General features: G+C 51.6%; 2 protein-coding genes across 5 annotated transcripts; one reads left to right on the forward strand and one right to left on the reverse strand.

Annotated features, from left to right (window-relative positions):
• The first annotated feature begins 1,950 nt into the window (after positions 1-1,950).
• GINS1 (GINS complex subunit 1) lies at positions 1,951-5,414 on the forward strand. Its single transcript, XM_035552963.2, has 7 exons — positions 1,951-2,042; positions 2,137-2,201; positions 2,292-2,387; positions 2,700-2,790; positions 3,312-3,428; positions 4,339-4,413; positions 4,564-5,414. The coding sequence occupies exons 1-7, from the start codon at positions 1,968-1,970 to the stop codon at positions 4,630-4,632; spliced, it is 588 nt and encodes a 195-aa protein (XP_035408856.1). The 5' UTR covers positions 1,951-1,967; the 3' UTR covers positions 4,633-5,414.
• On the reverse strand, positions 3,720-20,382 carry LOC118251134 (ninein-like protein). 4 transcript variants are annotated; one of them, XM_035552960.2, is made up of 18 exons: positions 20,232-20,328; positions 19,897-20,068; positions 18,756-18,892; positions 18,538-18,675; positions 18,121-18,259; positions 17,318-17,428; positions 16,580-16,669; positions 14,685-14,784; positions 13,938-14,050; positions 13,126-13,451; positions 10,869-10,976; positions 10,130-10,199; positions 8,746-8,997; positions 8,168-8,380; positions 7,179-7,295; positions 6,844-7,084; positions 6,409-6,487; positions 3,720-4,392 (listed from the first exon to the last, which is right to left on the reverse strand). In XM_035552960.2, the coding sequence occupies exons 3-16, from the start codon at positions 18,821-18,823 to the stop codon at positions 6,896-6,898; spliced, it is 2,034 nt and encodes a 677-aa protein (XP_035408853.1). In that variant the 5' UTR covers positions 18,824-18,892; positions 19,897-20,068; positions 20,232-20,328; the 3' UTR covers positions 3,720-4,392; positions 6,409-6,487; positions 6,844-6,895. The 4 variants fall into 4 exon arrangements, with proteins under 4 accessions (XP_035408853.1, XP_035408854.1, XP_050565862.1 ...); XM_035552961.2 differs by lacking the exon at positions 16,580-16,669 and having other exon boundaries at positions 20,232-20,382; XM_050709905.1 differs by lacking the exons at positions 19,897-20,068; positions 20,232-20,328 and having other exon boundaries at positions 18,756-19,005.
• Between the last annotated feature and the right edge of the window lie 12 nt (positions 20,383-20,394).

Here is a 20,394-nt window from a genome sequence, read left to right on the forward strand (position 1 = left end):
GGCTGTGGGCGCCGGAAGGCAGGGATGTTGCAGGAGCCAAGGCGCGGGATAAAGCCCCAGGCATAGTCCGCAGCTGTGGGAGCCATGAGTTTTTGGCTCCTGCGTGCAAAGCGCTCCCCTGAAGCCAGGGTTATGCAGCCACGGCATCCCAGAGACAGGCGAGCGAGGCAGGGATGGCAACCATGAGAAGAATTGGGTTTCTGATCACTGTGCATTTTGTTAATTAGTGAATTCAAATAGTTTTATTTTTACCAAAAAAAAAAAAAGGAAAAAAAAAAAGAAACCAGATAATCTTTATTCCAGTAAAGACAACTGTTGACATATATATATATTATTTGAATGGTTTATATCCTGTTGCTCTAACTGCATAAAATGGGAACCTGTTGCAAGGTGTGTCATTCCAATGTACAAAATAAATGACTTTTCCCTGCATGCTGCCTGGGTATGTTGTGATTTGACTTACGAGTTACATTTGAATCGCCTTATTCAAGAGGTTGTATGTTACCTAACTGGGGAATGACCTGGCACTGTTCATCACATTACGTGTGTACTTGATGCTGTGTTGTGTCGAATCCAGACGAGCTGTCTGTCATCCGTGTACTTCGTGGGAGACCTTTTATCTTGTTAAACTGTGCTATGTAAACCTCTCATTGCCTGAAATAGTCAGAGTTGTATAAATCAGTGTCCTCAGCTGTTTTCCTAATTTTATCACATTTCCTAACACAAAATATAGATGTTTGTAAATTCTTCATTCATTTTGTCTATTTTTATGTACGAGGCCTGTTTAATCTGGCAGAGCAGCGAGGTGAGGCAGAGCCCGACACTCACTCGGGCTCGGTTACGTTTCCACCCCCCAGCAAACCCCAGCAGCCGATTTGCAGCCGCTGCAGCTGGAATTAGGGACAGACATTTGATGCCCTTATCACTTCTAGCTCGGATGGGCTGCCGGGTTTTTATTTCCATTTCCTGGGTGTTGGGAACTAAAAGGTTCCCTGCCCCATCTGGAAACGGGCCTCGCATCTTTTCTTCCCTCCCACACCCTGCAGTTCTGGCAGGCTTCGGGTTTGGAGGATGCTGGAGATGAAGCAGGATGGGATGGGGTGGCACAGGGAGGGGTCATCAGAGAGACAACAGTGTGTAGCACCCTGGATAAGACCCAAAAGAGGAGTGATGAAAACAGGCATGCCTTTCTTTAAAAAAATATATTTTTTTTAATTGCATTGTTTCAAAATGCAATTTTAAAAAACAATTTAAAATGCCATTTAAAAATGCAGTTTAAAAAAATGACACAAAAATGCAATTTAAGAAATGCAATTTTAAAAATGCACTTTAAAAAAAGCAATTAAAATGCAATTTTAAAAAGCAATTAAAAATGTAATTTTAAAAGCAATTAAAAATGTAATTAAAAACAAAAATGCGATTTAAAAATGATATTAAAACCAAAAGATGCAATTTTAAAGATGCAATTTAAAAAAACAAATAGGCAACTTAAAAAACGCAATTTAAAAAGGCGATTTAAAAAAGCAAAAGAATGTGATTTTTAAAATGCAATTAAAAAAGAATACAACTTAAAAATACAATTTAAAAACAAAGGAATGCGATTTTTAAAATGTAATTAAAAAACAAAGTTCGATTTTAAAAATGCAATTAAAAAATGCAGTTTAAAAACGAAATAATGCAATTTTTAAAATGCAATTAAAAATTCCATTTTAAAAAATGCAATTAAAAATGGGATTTTAAAATGCAATTTTAAAAAAAAAACAGTCAACACACAACATCATGCCAAGTCTCCATCCCCCCAGCTCGGGAACCCCCGGGGCGCTCCCAGGGCGTCCCCGGCGCGCGCGCGCGCCTGGGCGGTCCCCGCGGGGGGGTGGGGGGGCGTGTCCCCCGGCGGCCCCGCCCCCTCGGTCACCTCCCATTGGCTGCGGGCCGGCGCGGCTTTCCCGCGCGCGCGCCGCGGCGGCATGGCGGGGGAGCGGGCGGTGGGGCTGGTGCGGGAGCTGCAGCGCGCCGCGGGCGGGCACCTGCCGCCGTTCCGGGTGAGCGGGGACGGGGGGAACGGGAGGGACCGGGGCCGGGACCGGGACGGGGTCCCCCGGGGCTCGTCCTCACCGAGTGCCTCCCGTGCTGCAGGCGGAGGAGCTGCGGCAGGCGCTGGAGGAGATGCGGGCGCTGTACGAGCGGAACCAGGCGGACGTGTGAGTGCCGCGGGGGGCTTCAGGGGGTCCCGTCGTGCCCCGTCCCGTCCCGTCCCGTCCCGTCCCGCTGTAACGCGGCTCTTCTCCCAGGTCCGAAGCGAAGTCGGGCCGGACGGACCTGATTTTCCTCATCCGGTTTCGCCACTGCTGCCTGCTGAGGAACCAGCGCTGCGTCGTGGCCTACCTGTGAGTACCCTGGGGGGTACGGAGGGGGGGTGCTGGGGACCCCAACCCGAGCGACCTGCCCTCGGTTCCTCTGTCCGGCCAACGGGGCTGCCTCTGTTCCCTGCTGGCATCACCAAAAACCAGAAGGAAGACCGCTTGCTCCTGCGCTTTAAAAGTTTTAATTAACAAAGAGGCCAAAAATCCCATCCTTTTAACAAAAATAACATCCTTTAGAGGGATTAAGGTAGGGTAACCGGAGCCTTTGCCCTCTGCTCTGAGGGCAGACCCGGGTATGGTGAAGGTGCTGGTTGTACCCCTCATTTCTTGCCCCAGGTACGACCGGTTGCTGCGGATCCGAGCGCTCAGGTGGGAGTATGGCAGCATCCTGCCGAACGCCATCCAGTTCCACATGTCAGCTGAGGAAGTGAGTCTGCCTCGTCTTGCACCGTTCCCCTCCTTCCACTTACTCTCCCCAGTGGATTATTTAGTACAGTCAAAAATGGATGACCTTCCCCCCTCCCTGCTAACACCATGAGACACTTCATGTGCTTTTCTGTAAATGTCCATCTCTTTCTTCATGTTCTAAGGGTGCAATCCTGAATGTACAATGAGTACAGGTAATGCCTGACGACTTAAAGGATCGTGTGGCCTTCATTAGATCCCACTCACAGCCTGCAGAACTCTGGTCTCTACATGCTGTTCTCATATTCTCTCTCTGGACTGAAGTACAGAGCTCCTAATGGTGTTCTCTGCATGTGTGCTAGCCTGAATCCAGATTGCTCTGTGTCCAGGACAGTTATTCCCTTCAGAAGAACTTGCATTCACTGGTGGCTGCCACGAACAGAGGTCTGACAGCACAAACAAACTGCATCTCGCTCATCAGGCACCTGCCTTTCAGCATGAGCTTCGTGGCTTTGCCTGAGGGACTGCTGTTGATGTCTGCAGGTGGAGTGGTTCAATCGGTACAAAAAGTCCCTGGCTACCTACATGAGGTCAGTAGGAGGAGAGGAGGGGCTGGACCTTACGCAGGACATAAAACCTCCTAAGAGCCTGTACATCGAAGTAAGTGGAAGAGTGGTGATTTCTGTCTGTGAACAAACATTTTTTGCCCAGCTGTCTCTTCTTTTTCAGAAAATTTTACCTCCCTCCCTGTTAGGAAGTTCTTTGAGTAAAGCCTTCCAGGGCACCAAAGCTTCCACAAGCTCTTATGCTTTCCTGTTTACACTCTTCCTGCCCGTATTTTACTTCTTCACGTACTGAGGGCTCAAATTATGTTGAAACATGAATTACTGGTCTGCAGGGAATTGGTGTGGTAGGGGTGAGGGGTCTGAACCACAGTAAAAAGTTTTTAAGTATTTATTTTGCAGAAACTTAACTCTTCCTTTCAAAGAACTCTTTGGATTGATTAGAAACCTTGTTCCTACATTACGGGTTGTTAATTAGGTGAGGTTTATTGTTATTTTAAATGGACTTTGATAGATGAGACTATAAATAATTTTACACAGCTGATGCAACCATCCAAGAGCATGTGAAAAATTGTACCAGTCAGTAGCTGAAGCGCTCTGTTCCTTTACTCTCTTAGAAAGAACGCGTGGTGGCAATCAGCCTGCTCTTTAAGACCGTTTCAGTGTTAACAGACTGGCATTTCCTGCTGTGTGTGGGGAGGGTCTCCTGAAAATGCTGCTGCTGTTCTGCAGGGCTGGTCTTCCTCTAGTCTCTGGAGGGCTGGGTCTGCTCACTGGTGCTTCTTGCTCCGGGCAAAGGCAGGAAGAGAACATCGGGTAGAGCCCCCAGGCTGCAGGATCAGTCTGGTTCTGCATTTCCAGGTTGGCTCTATATGAGGCTCCAGCAGATGGGTAGGAATGTGTCCATACTTGGACTTCTGGAGCATGTGGTTTAAGTCAGCAGTACTGCCTGATATTTTCTAGGGGAGGTCTGTTGATCCAGAGACTGCTGCCCTTCTGCGTTGCAGGTGCGGTGCTTAAGGGACTATGGAGAATTTGAGATCGAAGATGGAACCACGGTCCTGTTGAAGAAGAATAGCCAGGTACTCGTAACAAGAGCTTGCAGTCCAAACCCCTTTCCTGTTCTTTTCCTTCCCTTTCACTCCCATGATGTGCCCAAGGCCCGCGGTTCAGCCCTGCCTGATCTGGCACCCCTGGATTTCAGGGAAAAACTTGTCTGTGTTTCCATGCAGCACTTTTTGCCCCGCTGGAAATGCGAGCAGTTAATCAGACAAGGAGTCTTGGAGCACATCCTGTCGTAAGCGTGCAGGACAGGAGGGACAGCCTTTGCCTGATGCCCTGTGCATAATGGAGAGCGAACCCTGGTGCGTGCAGGACTTCAGCCACCTCAGCATCTCTGCATGGAGCACCCTGCAGCTCCGTGCAACAGCTATTACTGCCTGACGTGAAGACCAGCTCCAAGTTTATAAAGTGTGCAAACCATACTGGCCAGCGCTGCGTGACCAAAGGGTGCATACTGGTAATGTAGCAAGCCTAGGAATCCTGCCATTGTATCCAAGCCCCACAGCTACCTGCAGGTTCTGTGAATGCTGTTGGGCTTGGAGCAGCTCTTTGTTCACCCTGTGCCTTCATGAGAAAGAGACTGACCAGCTGGGCTGTGGAAGCTGGGAGAACACCACAGCTGCAAAATAAAGAACTGCTTCAGCCTTCAGTTTGCATAGTTCAAGAGTCAATGTTCTGTTCATTAAACACTCTCTGACCTGGATCTCTGGTCCAACCCATCTTGTCCTGGCAGGGTGACGCTTCACTGGTTATTTAGGTGTCTCTGAACTCTTCCACACGTCAAGTTAGGCTGAAAGAGCTTTCCAGGACTAGACACAGCTTTGTCTGCCATCAGAGGCCTATAAATGTGCTTTCTTAAGGTGCTGAGTGAACGAGCACTGCTGACTGTGCCTCTTTCTCTATGGGGTCACCTTCCCCAGCACCCTGGTTTGGTAGGGCTTAGGGACTACTTGGAGGAAGAGGGGTGGAAGAGGGAGCGGAGGGTTTTAAGGATTTTTGTAAGCACCGAAACAGCAAGACTACAGAGCTGTTCTCCCTATAGTTTTCATAATGGAACTGCTCAGTTTTGAGTATTGGCCCAGATAACACTTCTGAAAACATAAGTTCTGTGTAAGATCACAGGTTTCCCTAGCCTTAGGGAAGAATGCAGGTAGAGGATAAAGCATTCAGGCCGTTTTTGCGCTGCTCTCCCAGCCTCAGCCAAGGAACATCCAAGCTAACCCTGGCTTGTTTCGCCACCCTGCATGGACTTCCCTCCTTGCCATCATGCAGCTTCCCTGGGAGCCCCTAGAATCAGAGCTGCCCCGAGGCAAAGCAGGAGGAAGCTCAGCTGTCCTCCACCATGGCAGGAAGAGCACCCCTAAACCAGAGGCCTCAGTCAGCCTCCAGCCCTCTCCTTCCATCGTCCCTGTCCTGTCCCCCATGGCCAGGGGCTGCCCTGCCAAGCTGGGAATTACAGGCAGTAGCTGAGTTTTAGTTCATGGCCAATTTATCCCCTTTTGTTCTTATGCCAACAACAGCCTGATATTTAAGCCTTCTGTCTTGTAGTGACTTAGCCTCTGCTTTACTACCCTGAGGCAGTTAGGCTTGTTTCTCCTGCAGTAGTCACCACAGCCCCCCTACCGTAACCCCAGTAACTTTCACAGCAGCGATAGCCCCCACCTAAACACCCTTGGCCCTGCACAAAGCACGGCAGGGATGTAATGGCAATGATGCATCCTCCATGCAGAGGGTAACACCCCATGCCAATCTATAAACCTGGTATTTGCTCATGTGAGTGCTTGGCTTTGTGGCCTTTGTGACAGTTTATTTTGGCAAGAGCAGTACTCAGTGCTAGTGCGTGAAGACTAAGAAGGAAGGCAAGGTGCTGCACTTCACTTACCCTGCCTCCTGGTCTCCTTTTTGAGGAAGCGCAGTAAGGATGGCTTGCTGAAGTACAGTGCTGCACCGGGGACACAAGCACCACCCCCAGCCTTGGAGGCTCAAATCAAGAGAAGCCCCTCTGGCCTACTCACCACAGAGGCGATGTTGGTTTGGATCCTAGGCTCAGGCTTTCGGAAGCTTCAGGCTCCGTCTCGTAGAGCCCAAGAGGAACTGTAAGGAATAAAAGAGTTCAGCATCAGTTACAAGAGGTTCCTGAAATTCAGAGCAGGCAAGATAGCAGGAGCTGCTGCTACTATTGCACACGTTTAGTGCCACGATGCAGCTTTCCTGCTCAGAGTGAGCCAGATTCAGGAACCTGCAGCTCTCCTGCCCTGGCTTTCCACCTGTAACAGGGTGGCCCCAACAACAACTCTCTGCAGAGGAGCAATTCAACTATCCGCAGGACCAATTTCCTTGAAGGACTCTGGTCTCTCAATTTTCTACTTTCTACCCAGGAAAATTCTGGTAAGATCAGAGAGGACAAAGCTGATTTCCCAACCCAGCCAGATCTCTCCTTCCACACCTACCTGACAAGTCCCGGCCAGGTTCAGCAGCACGGCTGCCACAGCAGGCACCTCATTACACACTCAAAGACGCCGGTGTGATTTTTCCAATGAGCTGCTTCAGGGCCGATGCCTGCTCCTCCAACACCTGGTTCTTCTCCTCGGTGCTTTTCTGCTTCAGCTCTGCCACCTGCAGGGCCACTGCAAACCCCCTGTTCTCCTTACGGAGGTCTTCCATCAGCAGTTTGTTCCTGGAGAGCTGGGCCTGCAGCAAGGACAGGAAGCTTTAAGGTTCAGCGTGCCCTCAGAGGGCTCCCAGCCCAGCAGGGACACGCAGCACCAGCCCCTCCTGCACCCACCTGTGCATCCTTGAGGTGAGCTGCCCTGTCTGCCAGCACGGCTTCAGCGCTCCTCAGCTCACGCTCCAGCCCCTCCGCCTGCTCCATGGCCACCTGCAGCAGACGCTCGTGTTCCTCCTGCAGCAGGCAACGAAGCCTAACGTCGGGCTGTGCCAGCACCCACCTGGCCCCCAGCACCCCCAGACCACACAGATCTTCACACTCTTCTCTTCGAGGTTGGTACTAGATGATCTTTAAGGTCCCTTCCAACCCAAGCCATTCTATGCAGCGTGATTGTGGGATCAGCAGAAGACATTCAGGATGCAAGAGCAGTGGGGGAGTGCCTAAAGCCCACAACCTTCCCTCGGTCAGCACCAACCTATTTCAAGACAAGACACAGCTTTCCCAGCAATGTTTTCTATTAAAGAGAAAAAAATAAGCCAATGGTCTTCCTTCTCACAGCTGTGCCCAGAAAAACCCAGGGAGAAACATAATTAAATTTCCCTGGATGCAGTTGCTGTGTCCACTTGTTTTAATCCCTTAGGTTATGATTTGTTCCATCTGTGCCCAGGTCAGTCTGACTGAATCACAGTGTCCTGAAACAGAGGATGAACAAGCAAAACCCCAACACCTTGTTGACCCAATGCCCTACAGATAGAGCCACCCCACTCTGTGCAGGCTACATCTCCACGCAGAGGGCTCAAGTTCTCTTTCCCAGGCCTGAGCCAGCACAGGGTCTCCCTGGATGGCTCCTGCCCCGCTAAGGGGCAAGGTATCTGGCCTGCGGTAGGTAGATTGGGGTGGGGAGGGCTCCTCTTCAAGCACAGGCTGGTGACTGGGTTCACAAGGAAGTAAAATTGCAGCTGGAATATGAAGATCAAGTACATTTCCTATGGGGGCTCTTGATGTGCAGCATCTTCCACCCAAACCTCTGCTGACCCCAACCACCTTCCAGGCTGGCAGTGCTCCCTCTGGCACCCTTGACTGAGCTCCTACAAGTCCCTGCTTACCTGCGTCCTGACCAGCTGCCTGTGTGCCTGCTCAGCCTGCCGATGGAGGTTTTCCTGGAGCCGCTGAGCCCTGCACTGTTCCTCCCTCAAGCTGGTTTGCAGCTGCTCAAACTGTTTCTTTGGCACCATGTTGTTCATCTGGGCCTTGGCCTGCTGCAGCTGCAGCGCATGCCGAGTCTGGGCCAGGCTCAGGCTTGCTTTGGCTTCTAAGAGCTGCAATACAGAAAGGCGGAGAGCTGGTTACAGCTTTGTGCCAGCAGCGGGGCAGCCCCAGGGTGTGCTGCAGGTGAGAGGAGAGGTCAGGCAGCACGCTCAGCCCCTACCCCAGCTCTCGCATCAGCACATCCACAGCAGAGCAGCAGGACCATGGCAGAGGTGCTTGCCAGGCAGCCTACAAAGCCAGGGATGGAGACTGCTGGGAGCTGCAGGAGGACAAGTCCTTTGTCTGCCCCAAAAAGGAAGAGGACAGTCCTTTCTGCCTGGGGAAGGTGCCCAACACGGCCCTGAGCAGGGCAACACCAACACCACAGGGGCCGCTCAGCAGCCTGCCACCCTGTCACTGACCGAGCAGCACCCACCTTCTCCTGCGAGGCCTTGAGCTGCTGCCAAAGCAGTTCCATCTCCATCCAACACGTTGCATGCTGCCGGTGGTGCCCTGGCCTTGCGGCCATCTCCGCTCCTTGCAGCTGCTCAGCTTCCACCAGCCTCTGGCTCTGCAGCTGGGTGGTGGCAGGGCCGGCGCCGTGGCTGGCCTCATGCTCAGGGAGCTCACGGCTCAGCTGACACAGCTTGGTGTTCAGCTGGGAGACCTCTCTTTTGTTCTTCTCACTCTGGAAAACATTCAGGAAAAAAAAATGCACAGATGTTTAGAGTGGGATGAGCACTAACAGAGACTTTACCCGTCCCTACTGGGTCCTCAACCGAGAACCCTGCTATCACTGCAGGACCTTGCATACACCTGGGACATGTGTCCTCATTTCCCAGCCTGACCAAATCCCAGCAGCCGTGTTCAGGAACAGCATTCGTGGTTAAGAAAATCCACGCAGCTGATAACCCTGGAGGAAGCTGCCGGGAAAAGCAGCAAGGGGGACTAGGGTCTGACCATAGAGACGCATAACAGAATATTAAGGTTGGTGTGAACACGGCATGAATGGAAATGTAGGCAACGAGAATGGAACAAGGGCTACAAGAGCAGCCTCCATCAACACCAAAAGAAACCAGCCCCTCGACGTTGTTCCCAGGACACCATTCCCAACAGCCATGCTGGCCCGTGGTCTAACCAAACCACAGCACAAATAACGTGTCAGCAGGAAGCCTGCATCTAACACCAGGGTGGCAATAAATCCCACACACCACCCCTGCTAGCCTCCCAGGAAAAGAGGCAACAGAAACAGCTCTCCTCCAAAAGAGGAAAACCAGACAGCAGGCTTTGAGTCTGTGGCCTAAGGTTTATGGAAGTTGAACTCAGCAAGGGTCAGCAAAGTCCCTCCCTGTTGCAGGTGATGGCCCTGAAGGGTACGAAAGATATTTCCACAAAGCAGACTGCAGTTCTGAGTCACAAGGAATCCCAGGAATGGGAACGAATTTGACAGCCTGCAACCTTTGTCCACGTTGCACACAAGCAATCCTGGCCAGGCCTTTTGCACACACGTGTTCAAGGGCTTGTGAGCATGTGGGTGTGAGACTGGGAGTGAGCAAAATTTCTGGGGGAATATGTAAAAAGGACCTCTCTAGAGGCTTTGTAGTAAATATGACCTTTCTCTTCTGTAAAGGCCTTCACAGACCTTTGTCACACATCTTTTCCCTACTTGAGAAGCTATAAAACGAAGCTGGTTCTGAAAGCAAAACTAGGTTTGGATGTTTGAAGCACGCATTCCCATTCTCCTCCATAGGCAGGTACAGATTTTGCCCTCCTAAACCCTTCAGCCAAGAGTCTGTCAGTCAGTGTTAATGGCTTCTTACCGACTTTATCAACTGTGGTATTTGAGCCAGCTCTTGTACCTCCTCTCTGCCCAACTCACTCACATGTCTCCTGTCAGGGAGAGGGATACGATCAGCTTCAAGCCAGACAGCAACAACCACAGCCCCCATTTCAGAGAGCCACACACCCAGTCTTGCCCTACAAAACGAAACAAAACCAGGCCAAAATGGACGTGGTCCTGAACTGACTGGAGTGGGTTGGGTGCCTCACCCTACTTCAGGGAAAACTGGGGACAACTGAAGTCCTGCAACATTGTCAGAGACCTAAAAATCAGGGGATGAAGTGCAGTGGGAAAGCCAGCTTAATAGACTCTTGAAACCAACCACAATGGAAACCCGGCTCCCTGATTCACAGTTCAGTGGGTGAACCCAGTCCCTATCCCAAGCTTCCTAAGGCAGCAGCAGGCCACTGACCAAAAAGTTCACGTAACTGAGAATCCCACCCTTTCCTCCCTCAGCATACCTCTGTCCCCAGTGCCTTCCCCAAGCCCACCTCTGAACCCTATCCTCTGCCCTGCCTGAGCCTTTGGCCAGGCCTGGCCCAGCACTGGCAGCTTTCACATGGAATAAAGTAGGTGAGAGTGCTGGCTTTTGGAAATGAGCAATCAAAAGGCAGGCTGAGGCAGCAGAAACCTAGTAAATGCACCTGAGTGGCAGTCCCTTTTACAAGCATTAGCTATCCACCCATTTGCCAGCCTCCCGTAGCTGGTTCCTCCCTTACTCATCACGTCTGCTGCCCTTCTCCTTTGCCTCCCTCAGCTCTTGCTGGAGTCTCCCAAGTTGACTTTTCAGCAAGCTGTTCTCCTCCAGCAGCCAGCACAGGTCTCCCCTGCAGGGAAAGAGAGCAGAATGAGAAAATCATGTAAAAATCGTGCAAAGGCCCAGTTTGCTCTTGGCATCCTATGCAGGCTCCCTGCTCTATTCCCATTTGCCTTGCAAGGACATCAAGAACTAAAGAAGTCTGAGAAACATCCATCCAATGGCTCACGCAAAATGTGTAGGGACAATCAAGAGATGTCAGGGGTAGAGAAGGAGCAGGTCTTCAAGGGAAGGGAAATAAAAGGGATTAAGGACACACAGCATCAGAAGACAACAGCTATGAGCCTAAATGCAAGGAAGCCTCACTGCCTTATTGTCCTTCCACTCCTATGGGTACCCCCAGTCTCCCCTGAGGCCACAAATGCTGGCACCTGCTGGAAGGCAGCTCGGCCCTGTGTTAAGCTGTACAGCCCTATCCAACAGCTGCTGCTAACCTCCACATCCCCACAGGATCCCAATTCCTCGGGAGAGAGCACGGGAGAACGGCCTGTCTGCCCCAGCAGCACTGCAGTTTTTGGCACTGCGTGTGGGAGGCAGAGGAGCTGAGTGGGGAAGTTCTCACCCTCTTCTCCAAGCGAGAAGACAAGTGCACTGCGTGGCATTTGCTCCCCCTGACGCTTGGCAGGACGCCCCACACAGCAGCCGCTCTCTGAAGCGGTCTCACATCAGGATTCACGTGCTGTTCTCCCTCTGGCACCTCCACCACCCACGTCCAGCTGCGCAAGGCAGAGGAGACGAGCGCAGCCAGCCACAGCCACGTGAGCACATCCCAGCTCTCTGACCACACTCCCACGGGTAGGAAAGGACGCGCGGGGGACAGCAAGACAGAACGAAGCTGCTGTCAGAGCAGCTCTGTTCTGTCCTGACGCTGTCAGAGTGTCTTGGACCAACACGTTGTTGAGCAGCCCTGCGTTACACAAGGCATCTGCTTTTTTTGCAGCAGCAGCACGAGGTGAGTTGTGCAAACTGCCTTAGCACTCAAACCTGCCACTCTCTCGAGCTTTGGGTTCATTTTCCAGCTAGTACGTGACATTTCTGAGCTGTAGCAGCTCCAGCTTCAGCCTGTTCCTCTCCCTCCTCGGCTCCATTCTGACAGCCTGACTGTCACGTTTCTCCCCGTGCCACTGTGCTTTTCTTTCTCCCAGGGTTTCTTCCTCTTTTTGCCCTCCAGATCACACCTATGTCCTGACATGCTGCTGTGCCTGCTGGGTGAAGGCAAACCTTACTTTGCTCTCTCTGCTTCCTTCCCAAACACAGCCCCTTGTGTACTAAGCTTTTGCTTCTCCACGACAAATGCCTTCAGCTTTGGTTCCAGCTTCTGTTATTCTGTTATTCGGGTTTGTTCCTCTTCTCTGCCACAAACCCTAGTTGAGTCACTCCCCTTCTCCTACACCTACCCCGTATCTCAGCTCCTCTTGCCCTAAAACTGGGCTGGCAAGCTAGCAAAATCCTCCTCTTGTGTGCTGCTGAAGCAGACTCTGGTCCTGGCAAGAGGTCATGAAGAACACAAAGGAACAGTGAGGCAAATGGGGCAAGAGAAAAGGTAGGGGGCAGTCATGGGGTGTGCTGAGAAGCAGGAGGGCACAGGTGTGAACAGTTTCCTGTCCAATTCCTCCACAGTCTCCCCCACGAACCCATTCTGTCCCCTGGGAAGGTTGCAGAATCAAAACCAGAAGCACAGGAAAGGAGGATGATTATTCATTCAGTGACTACCTTATTCTTGCGCAAGCCAATCTATTTTGGCCAAATAAAGAAAATTAAGCCATTTTTTGCTGCTTTTAAGACAGCAGATTGCAATGATCTAGGAAGTAGAGGCAAGTTTGCTGAAGAACAAAGAAAGAGAAAGATCATAAGAAAACACTGGGGAAAAAACTCATTTCCCTCGCTGTTTTGAGATACAGACTTTGAGGGGCACTGGCTCTGACACAAGCTTGTAGAACACAGAGGGAAAAATGAAGACTTGAAATAAAAGTCCTCATGTAAGGGGAGTTTAGACATCTCACTTTGAATTACTGTAGCCCCGCAACAATGCCCAGATTTTCTTCCAAACTGAAGCTCTCCAGCCCCATGAGAAATCTCCCCAGCCCCATTCTGGTACGAGCAGGGGATGCATCCACCCCGGTTTCCCACTTAGACCCAGAAAGAGAACAATACCAGACCTCAGGCCCTCTCTGTCCCTGCACTGCATCCTCAGCTCTTCTCCTTCCCGGTGCAGCTGCTGCCTTGGACAGCGTACATCTTCAGGGAGCTGTGTTCCTCCCCCGGCCTGCTCCATCTCAAGCTCCTCCTCCAGCTCCAGGCTCTGCACACATTTTTGCGCTTTCGGGCCATCAATTACAGCCTCGTACTTTGCAACCGTTTCTTCCAGGTCTCTTTTCTGGCCTTCCACCTTGCTCATCTCAGCCTTGAAGCTTTTTTTGCTGTCCTTCTTCTCTCTTTCAAAGTTCTTCCTCATTAACTCAATTTCCTTCTCGTAATAGCTTACCTGTTGGAGAGACAAAATTTGGGGTAATAGCACCGTCCTCCTGAGAGCCCCCCCTCTCCTCCAACAGCTCAAATTCAGACAGATCTAGTGGTTTCTGGTCCCTACTGAACTTAGCACGATAACCAGTCTCACACAGCAGCCCTCAGCGGGTCCCAGCTTCCCCAGCAGCCAGCACTGCTCCCCGTTCTCCTTGTTTGCAGCACTGGGACCCTGGAGAGAAGGGGGCATCATCATCTGCAGCCCCTCCATCCTTCCTCCACCCTGCAGAGCAGTTCTTTGCCCAAGAGGTGGCAGTGAGGAGCTGCTGCTCCCACAGCTCCCAGGTGGATGCAAGGTGACAGAGGAGACATCCACAGAGCCTTTGCCAGCCAGCGAGGGCTCGACATCTTCCTACCAGCTAAAATGGGCAGGGGAAGACAGGCGTTCCCCCTCCATTCACCAAGCAGTCGTGCTGAGAAGTCAGACATCTGCTCCCATAGCTCTCACCTTGGTTTGCAGCTGCACTTTCAGGTCCTGCAGCTGCTCTCGAAGCTGCTCCACTGTGAGTGACGTCTCTGTGCACGCAGAATTGGGAACCAGTGGGCTGGGAGAGAGGCACACTGGGAGAGAGAAGCCCTATGAGGACAGGTTTGCAGACAGGACTGGATCCACTGCTCCTGTGCTTGATGCTTGGGATGGCCACAGACCCCTGGCAGTGCTGGAGTCTGGGCCTCTGGCTCTCCAGTCCCACCTCCTGCTCAGAGAAGGACTATCACCAAAGCTAGATCAGGATGGCTGCAGCTTCATCCAGACAGATCCCAACAACCCCAAATGACACAGGTCCCCCTTCTATGTAGAAACCAGTCCCAGTCCCGTAAGGGCTACATCACCCCTCTGTGCAAGAAGTTTTTTTTCCTAATGCTCAACCTGAGCCTCCCAACCCCCAGTCTATTTCTCCTTTATTATATTACCTCCTCACGGTCCTCTACAGTGAAAATCTGCCTGTTCACAGCCAGCTGCCTAGTCCACAAGGCACCGTCACCGGCTCACGTGTTGGAAGAGCCTCCTTCCCTCCACCTCTCCTTCCTCACCATCCATCACTCCCTTCTTTCCTCCCAAGGCTGCCCAGCGCCAAAAACAGGAGGAGCAGCAGCTCTGGCACAACCAACCACTCCACACTCCCGTGAAAGCCCCGCCACCAGAAAACCTTGCTCTTGTCAAGATGGAGATGCAACAAACCCTCCTGCATTTTACCTGCAGCTGGCAGCCCTCGCTCGGCCCTGCTCTCCTGCTGTAGCTGAAGACGCAGTGCTTCCAGCTCCCTCCGCAGCACGCCGTTCTGGTCCCACAGCACCTGAGGTAGAGACTGGTTATGGTACAGCTGTGCAGCTTTCCAGGGCTGCGAGTGGCCAAGAGGCCACGGCTCCCAGCAGCTGGGAGCACCTGGGGTCTCTCACAGCAGGAAGGGCAGAGCTCCCCCTTGTCACCACGGTCAGAGAATGAGGCAGGGGGATTTTCTTCCTCTCCAAACAGGCAGAGATGAGAGATTTTGGAAGAGCCAGAGAAGAAACGAAAGCCACGCAGGGCCCGCAAGGGAATGTTTCCTGGTTGCAGCAGGAACAAAATGAGGTGAGAGGGTGCTGATCTCATGGGAAGCACGGCATGGGGCATGTCCCGCTGCCTGCTTAGGGCAGAGAGCTCTCAAATTCCTGTGCTGGCCTCTATCCAGTCTCAGTGTCAACATCACCCCACAGCAAGGAGTCCCAGAGCTGAACACCACGCTGTGCAATGAGCCAGTTCCACGCGGATATCTGGAGCTGGGCACCTGCTTGTCTCACTTCACACTCCAAACACTGCACTGGAAGTCACAGCATACAAGGAATCCTGCCTCCCTCCGCACCATCCACTTTGAGTGGGCGTCAAATTATATCCCATGTGCTGCCCCATCCAGAAAACTGATGGGCTGCAAGAGACTAAGGGACTTCCACGGATCCCAATTTAAAAATATACAACCAAGCAGATCTAGATAAAAGCAGAGCCAGTTTGCTTAATCTCCATTCTAAACAAAAGAGCAGACAGGAGGAGGAAGGCTGCCAGCATTCAGCAAAGGGAAAGGAGAAACCCAAGAGGGTGCTTTCACGTGGGCAGATGAAGCCCAAAGGCTTCATCTCCATCCAGCAGCACCTGCGTGAACCACCCTGGGGCAGCACAGCTGCAGGAACAATTCCAGCATCAAGCATCTCCAACCCTCTGGTGCCACCTGGAGCACTGCTGCGTTGGATAGTGCTCCAGCATGTTTGCCTTTAATTACAGCTTCAGGAGGGGCTGTCTGCTGAATCCATCAAAGGGCTTTGCTGCAACTGCACAGATCTCAGCCCCTGCTGCAGTGACTTGATAAGCCACCATCTCTGCTTGGTAGCGGTCCCCAGTCACACACAGCACTTGGAAACCAGGACGACGCAGTAAGTGCTGCACTATGCACGCTCAGGAGCCAATGCGGAGAGCACCCAGCAACTCACAACATGCAAGAGGCTGTGCTCACATTCCAGAGTGCCCAAAGCTCTGGTCACAGCGCCATGCAGGAGGTGCAACGAGCACAACACCAATGCCAGAACCACGCACGCACCAGGTACCTGGACAGCCTCACCTTGACTCTCTAGCAGAGTCCAGCAGCAAGGAGTTTTGTGGGGGTTGTCAAGTGGGGACCAGAGAGAGGAAGGGGAAAAAACAAAAAAGAAGAATTTAGCCGACAGCATGCCTTCCAGAGGAGCCCAGCCTCCTCCTTGTACTCAAGGGGAAATGCCTTGCAACAGAGCACAGAGCGGTCTGGAGCTACACGGTCCCCAGACAAAACAGCCCATGGCTAGAGAAAAGTGGGAATTTACAGCCCAACCCCACTCCCCTCTCCCACTACCCCAGCAGAGGAACCAATCCACAGATCACAAGCGGTGGGACAAGGCATCAGCCTTCTTTACCAGGGGCACAGCCGCGTCCTGCCTCCTGCCAAAAGGTGCTGAGCAAGGCCAGAGGGACCCCCCCACCTCCACGCTCTGATCACAGCTGCCCCACTCCTCTGCCCCAGCCCCACAGACGTGCAGATGACAGCTGTATTTTCACAGCAGCTCTGCTGGAGAGCTGCCCACCCGTACCTGGCACTGCCGCTCGTATTCCAGCACAATCTCCGCAAAGCACTCGCTTTGGGTCAGGAGCTCTGGGCTGTGGGGCTCCACCAGCTCCAGCTGCACAAGCACAAGGAACACTTCCCATCAAGGAAATTAGCATCTCTACAAATGGAGAGCCAAAAGCTCTACAAAATCACTGGAGTGATGGTGCTAAACCCTCAGATTCAGGAGAAGGGTTCCTACTGACACCTATAGGATGGGTCAAATGCGGAAGGAGGGGGAAAAGTATTTTTCTTCATGTCAGAGATACCAAACTACAGGCAGGCTGACTTCCCCAAACTGGCTCCTGAGAACACAGACTCATTTTTTTCCCCAGATCCATTTCACCAGGTTCCTTGCTGCAGTGGAACCCTTTACTACCAATTCTAACTAAGAAGTAACCCTTTACTTCAATACTTGTGAAAAAGAAAGCTTTTCTTTTCTTAAAAAGAAACTCTAAAAGTCCTCACTTAAAAAATTTAGATTTGTCTAATTTTCTACACTTGCAAACTTTCTTCCTTCTTTTTCTTTCAGACTTTATAAGGTGTAAATTAAAAGCCGGTATTTTTTTTCTTTTCAGGCTGTCATTAATGTGCAAAAAGAATTCAAGGGGAGAGAGGAACCCACAACTGAGATGTAATATACAAAATTTCAAAGGAAAGGGTCAATCTTTTGATGAGTTCCTAAAAAGATCCTACTTAACCACAGTACAGAAAGAAAGGCTACCTTGTCCTTCACAACAAGGTTGAGCTCTTTCTGCAGCTCCAGCACCAGCTTCTCAGAGGCCACCAGTTTCTCAGTCATCTCCGTGACCTTGTTTTGCAGCTGTGTGTTCTCCTGCAGACAAAAAGGAGAAGATTCTCTTGATGTTGTGGGTCCTCACATCGCAGGATAGGTTCCAGGATGGGTTCATAAGTCATGGGCCTGCAACAGGGAGCTGTAAAACACTGGCACATCAGCACACTGAACACAGCACAGCTGGCAAGAGACCCTGCTTTGGACAGCACGGTGCTGATACACACCATGTGTGCTGGGGTTTGCCTTGTCTCTCCAAAGGCCAGATGCAGGAGTAGGTTTTGCAGAATAATATCTAGATGGCCCTGCAGGCTTGTCTCTGCCGTTGCTTCACAAACCTATGGCTTCCCTCGCAGCCAACAAGTGTCAGGTCCTGAGCTATCTCTGTCTGCATGAGTACGTTGAACTGCACTGGGAACATCCCAAGCACAGGGACACGTTTGTCTCTGTTCCTGTCATGGTCCCTGGCACAATTTTAGCCTCAGCCATCAGCTGTTCAGGTGCTGATGAGGGCCAAATCATTCCCAACGAAAACACAAGGGTTCAATAACGTTACAGCAAGGGAACAAGCTCTGTATTTTAATTCAATGTGATGTATGTGGCTAATTATTTTTTCTCCATAAAACTCCTGCCATTCCCACCAAAAGCACGACAAACTATCTGTCTTAATCACCGCCTCTACTTTGCCTCCTCCTCTAGAGTGAGGACATTTCATCCAGGGCAGTTTTACTCACCCTCATCATGAGGTTCAGTCGTCCATGCAGGCTGGCCTCTTTGCCCCGGAGGAACTGTGTATCAGCCTCCAGCTTTGCTCGATGGTTGACTGCTTGCTGCAAAAGCAGCTCCTTTGCCTCCATTTCAGTTTGAACATCCCTGGAGCAGACAAGCAACGTGACCGAAGCACATTCACAGATTACCATGAGGTCCAGGCATCCCTGCTCACCCCACAAAAAGCAGAAGACAAGAACTTGTTTGGGGAGGGATGTTGGAACCGTAAGTGACGTGCACATAGCATAAGGGGTCTTCAGGGACTTCTCTGCCACTGATACAACAGCCAAGCAAGTGAGGTATTCAGAAAGGAAAACTGGGACAGGAGAAAGAGACTGTGGGCACCCACATTTTCCCTGCCCAAACAAAAGAGCCCCTCCTACTTGAGCTTGCTCTGGCTGTGCTCGAGGGCGACGTACTGCTCGTTCAACTCCCTGCCAAGCTGCAGGCAGCGTCTCTCCGCTTTCTCCAGATCCAGCCTTGCTTTGTCCCTCTCCCTGCAGATCTGCTTCACCTGGATCCTGCAGGCACAGCGAGCAACGCATTCAGAGACACCCCACGCACCTCACACAAGGGCCCTCTTCACAGCAGCCTCCCTTACCTGAGGCACTGGAGTTTGTATGCGTAGGAGGTGACAGCTGCATGCTGAAGCCCACTCCTGGGGACCATGAGTGCACTGCCCAAGGCTGTGGGCACCTCTGCCAGGCTCCTCTGCTCCTCTGGGCTGCTGCTTGGCCTCTGAAAGAAAAACACAGATCGGAGTTGCTCTCCTCCCTCTTCCAACACTTCTACTGTTACACCAGCTGACCACTCTCCAGTGTTAGAGACACTCCCCATATCACAACAAACGGGCTTTGAACATGCAGTATCAGAAAGGCCAACAAAAGTTATATAGCATGCAGTGGTATGTTGAAAACTGTCAGACAGGGACTGCCAGACAACACTGTGTTTGGCCTAGAAGTTAAAATGGAGCTGAGATCATCTTGGCCCTCCCTGACTCAAAGGTGAGATTCAGCCACGCTGACTCAAAGAGCAGAACCTGATTGCCAGAAAGCCAAAACGGGGCTGGTAACATCTCCAAGAGCACCAATTTCATTCCAGGTTTGGAGGAGGCCTTTCCTCTTCCACCTTAGTGCATTAAAACAGTTACTTCAAAAGCATTTGCAACTGCGTTGTTAATCCTTGGGATAAAAGCACCAAGAAGAAGAAATATATCAAACATGGAAAAGATGAATGAAATTCACTCCATATGCTAAAAGGGTGACAACCTCAGTCACAAGTGGTACAGAGATGTCAGAGCTTCTGAAGCCAGTGTTACAACTGGGGTAACTTTTCCCTTCTGCTAGGATAGCATCTCTCTCCCCCCTGTAGAAAGACCAGAGTTGAGAGCTCTGTTGTTCAGCTTTATTGTCCCACTCCACCTGCACAGGTGAAAGCAGCTCCCAAGGGGGCCATTCAGCCACCATGCAGCGGGTGAAGCCCAGACCATCCCCAAAAAATGACCAACACGTAGAAAACTCCCCAAGTCGCCACCTTCAACTAACGACTATTAAACCACTCCATTTTGAAACGAAACATCTCGGCCTGAACTGCTCTCAGCAGGACCCGTTCTGTAGGATTGAATTTTGTGGGGAAACAGAGAAACCCTTCTAGGTGCGATGGCTGGATTTGTGCCTGCAAGATGTTGTACAGATGTGAAACGGAAACGAAGCGCCCTGTGTAAGGAACTGGCCACGACTTACGGATCCAGGACTAAGGGGAAGCACCCGGGGGGAGCTGCAGGTGAGGGCGACCGGTGGGATCCCTGCCAGAAGAAACCTTTCTGACTTCCTTCGTCCTACAGAGTACCAACAGCCGCGATGCTGGCGTACCGTGTGGCTGGGCCACCTGTGCTGCCTTGAAGCCTCCGATTTCCTAAAAAACGAGGGTGGGAGAAGAGGCACAGGAGAGTGAAGCAGCCCCTTTAAACACCAACACCCCCCATTATTATCATTTTTTACAGCACAAACACAACACGATTTCAAAACCTCCCCCGACACAGCTTCATCCCGCTCCCTCGCGCCCTACCGCCGCTCACCACACGGATCAGCGCCAAATCCCGGCGGAAAAAGGACAAAAAAAAAAGGTGCGGGGGAGGACAGAAAATGTCCGACGGGAGCTGAGGGCGAGGAACTGCATCCCCCACACCCTCACCCACCGCCCGCCCTCACTTCCCTCACCGCGCATGCGCACTCCCCCCC

The sequence above is a fragment of the Cygnus atratus genome, chromosome 3 (assembly GCF_013377495.2).
Source record: "Cygnus atratus isolate AKBS03 ecotype Queensland, Australia chromosome 3, CAtr_DNAZoo_HiC_assembly, whole genome shotgun sequence".
Lineage (NCBI taxonomy): Eukaryota > Metazoa > Chordata > Aves > Anseriformes > Anatidae > Cygnus > Cygnus atratus.

Excerpts from the sequence above, each read along its gene's own strand:
- GINS1 (XM_035552963.2), top strand. The coding sequence starts at position 1,968 with ATGGCGGGGGAGCGGGCGGTGGGGCTGGTGCGGGAGCTGCAGCGCGCC. Across the intron at positions 2,043-2,136 it reads GGCACCTGCCGCCGTTCCGG|GCGGAGGAGCTGCGGCAGGC; the intron begins GTGAGCGGGGAC and ends CCCGTGCTGCAG. Across the intron at positions 2,388-2,699 it reads CGCTGCGTCGTGGCCTACCT|GTACGACCGGTTGCTGCGGA; the intron begins GTGAGTACCCTG and ends TTCTTGCCCCAG.
- LOC118251134 (XM_050709905.1), bottom strand. The coding sequence starts at position 18,991 with ATGGGGAGTGTCTCTAACACTGGAGAGTGGTCAGCTGGTGTAACAGTA. Across the intron at positions 13,452-13,937 it reads AAGTGCAGCTGCAAACCAAG|GTAAGCTATTACGAGAAGGA; the intron begins GTGAGAGCTATG and ends TCTCTCCAACAG. Across the intron at positions 7,296-8,167 it reads GGCAGCTGGTCAGGACGCAG|GAGGAACACGAGCGTCTGCT; the intron begins GTAAGCAGGGAC and ends TGCCTGCTGCAG.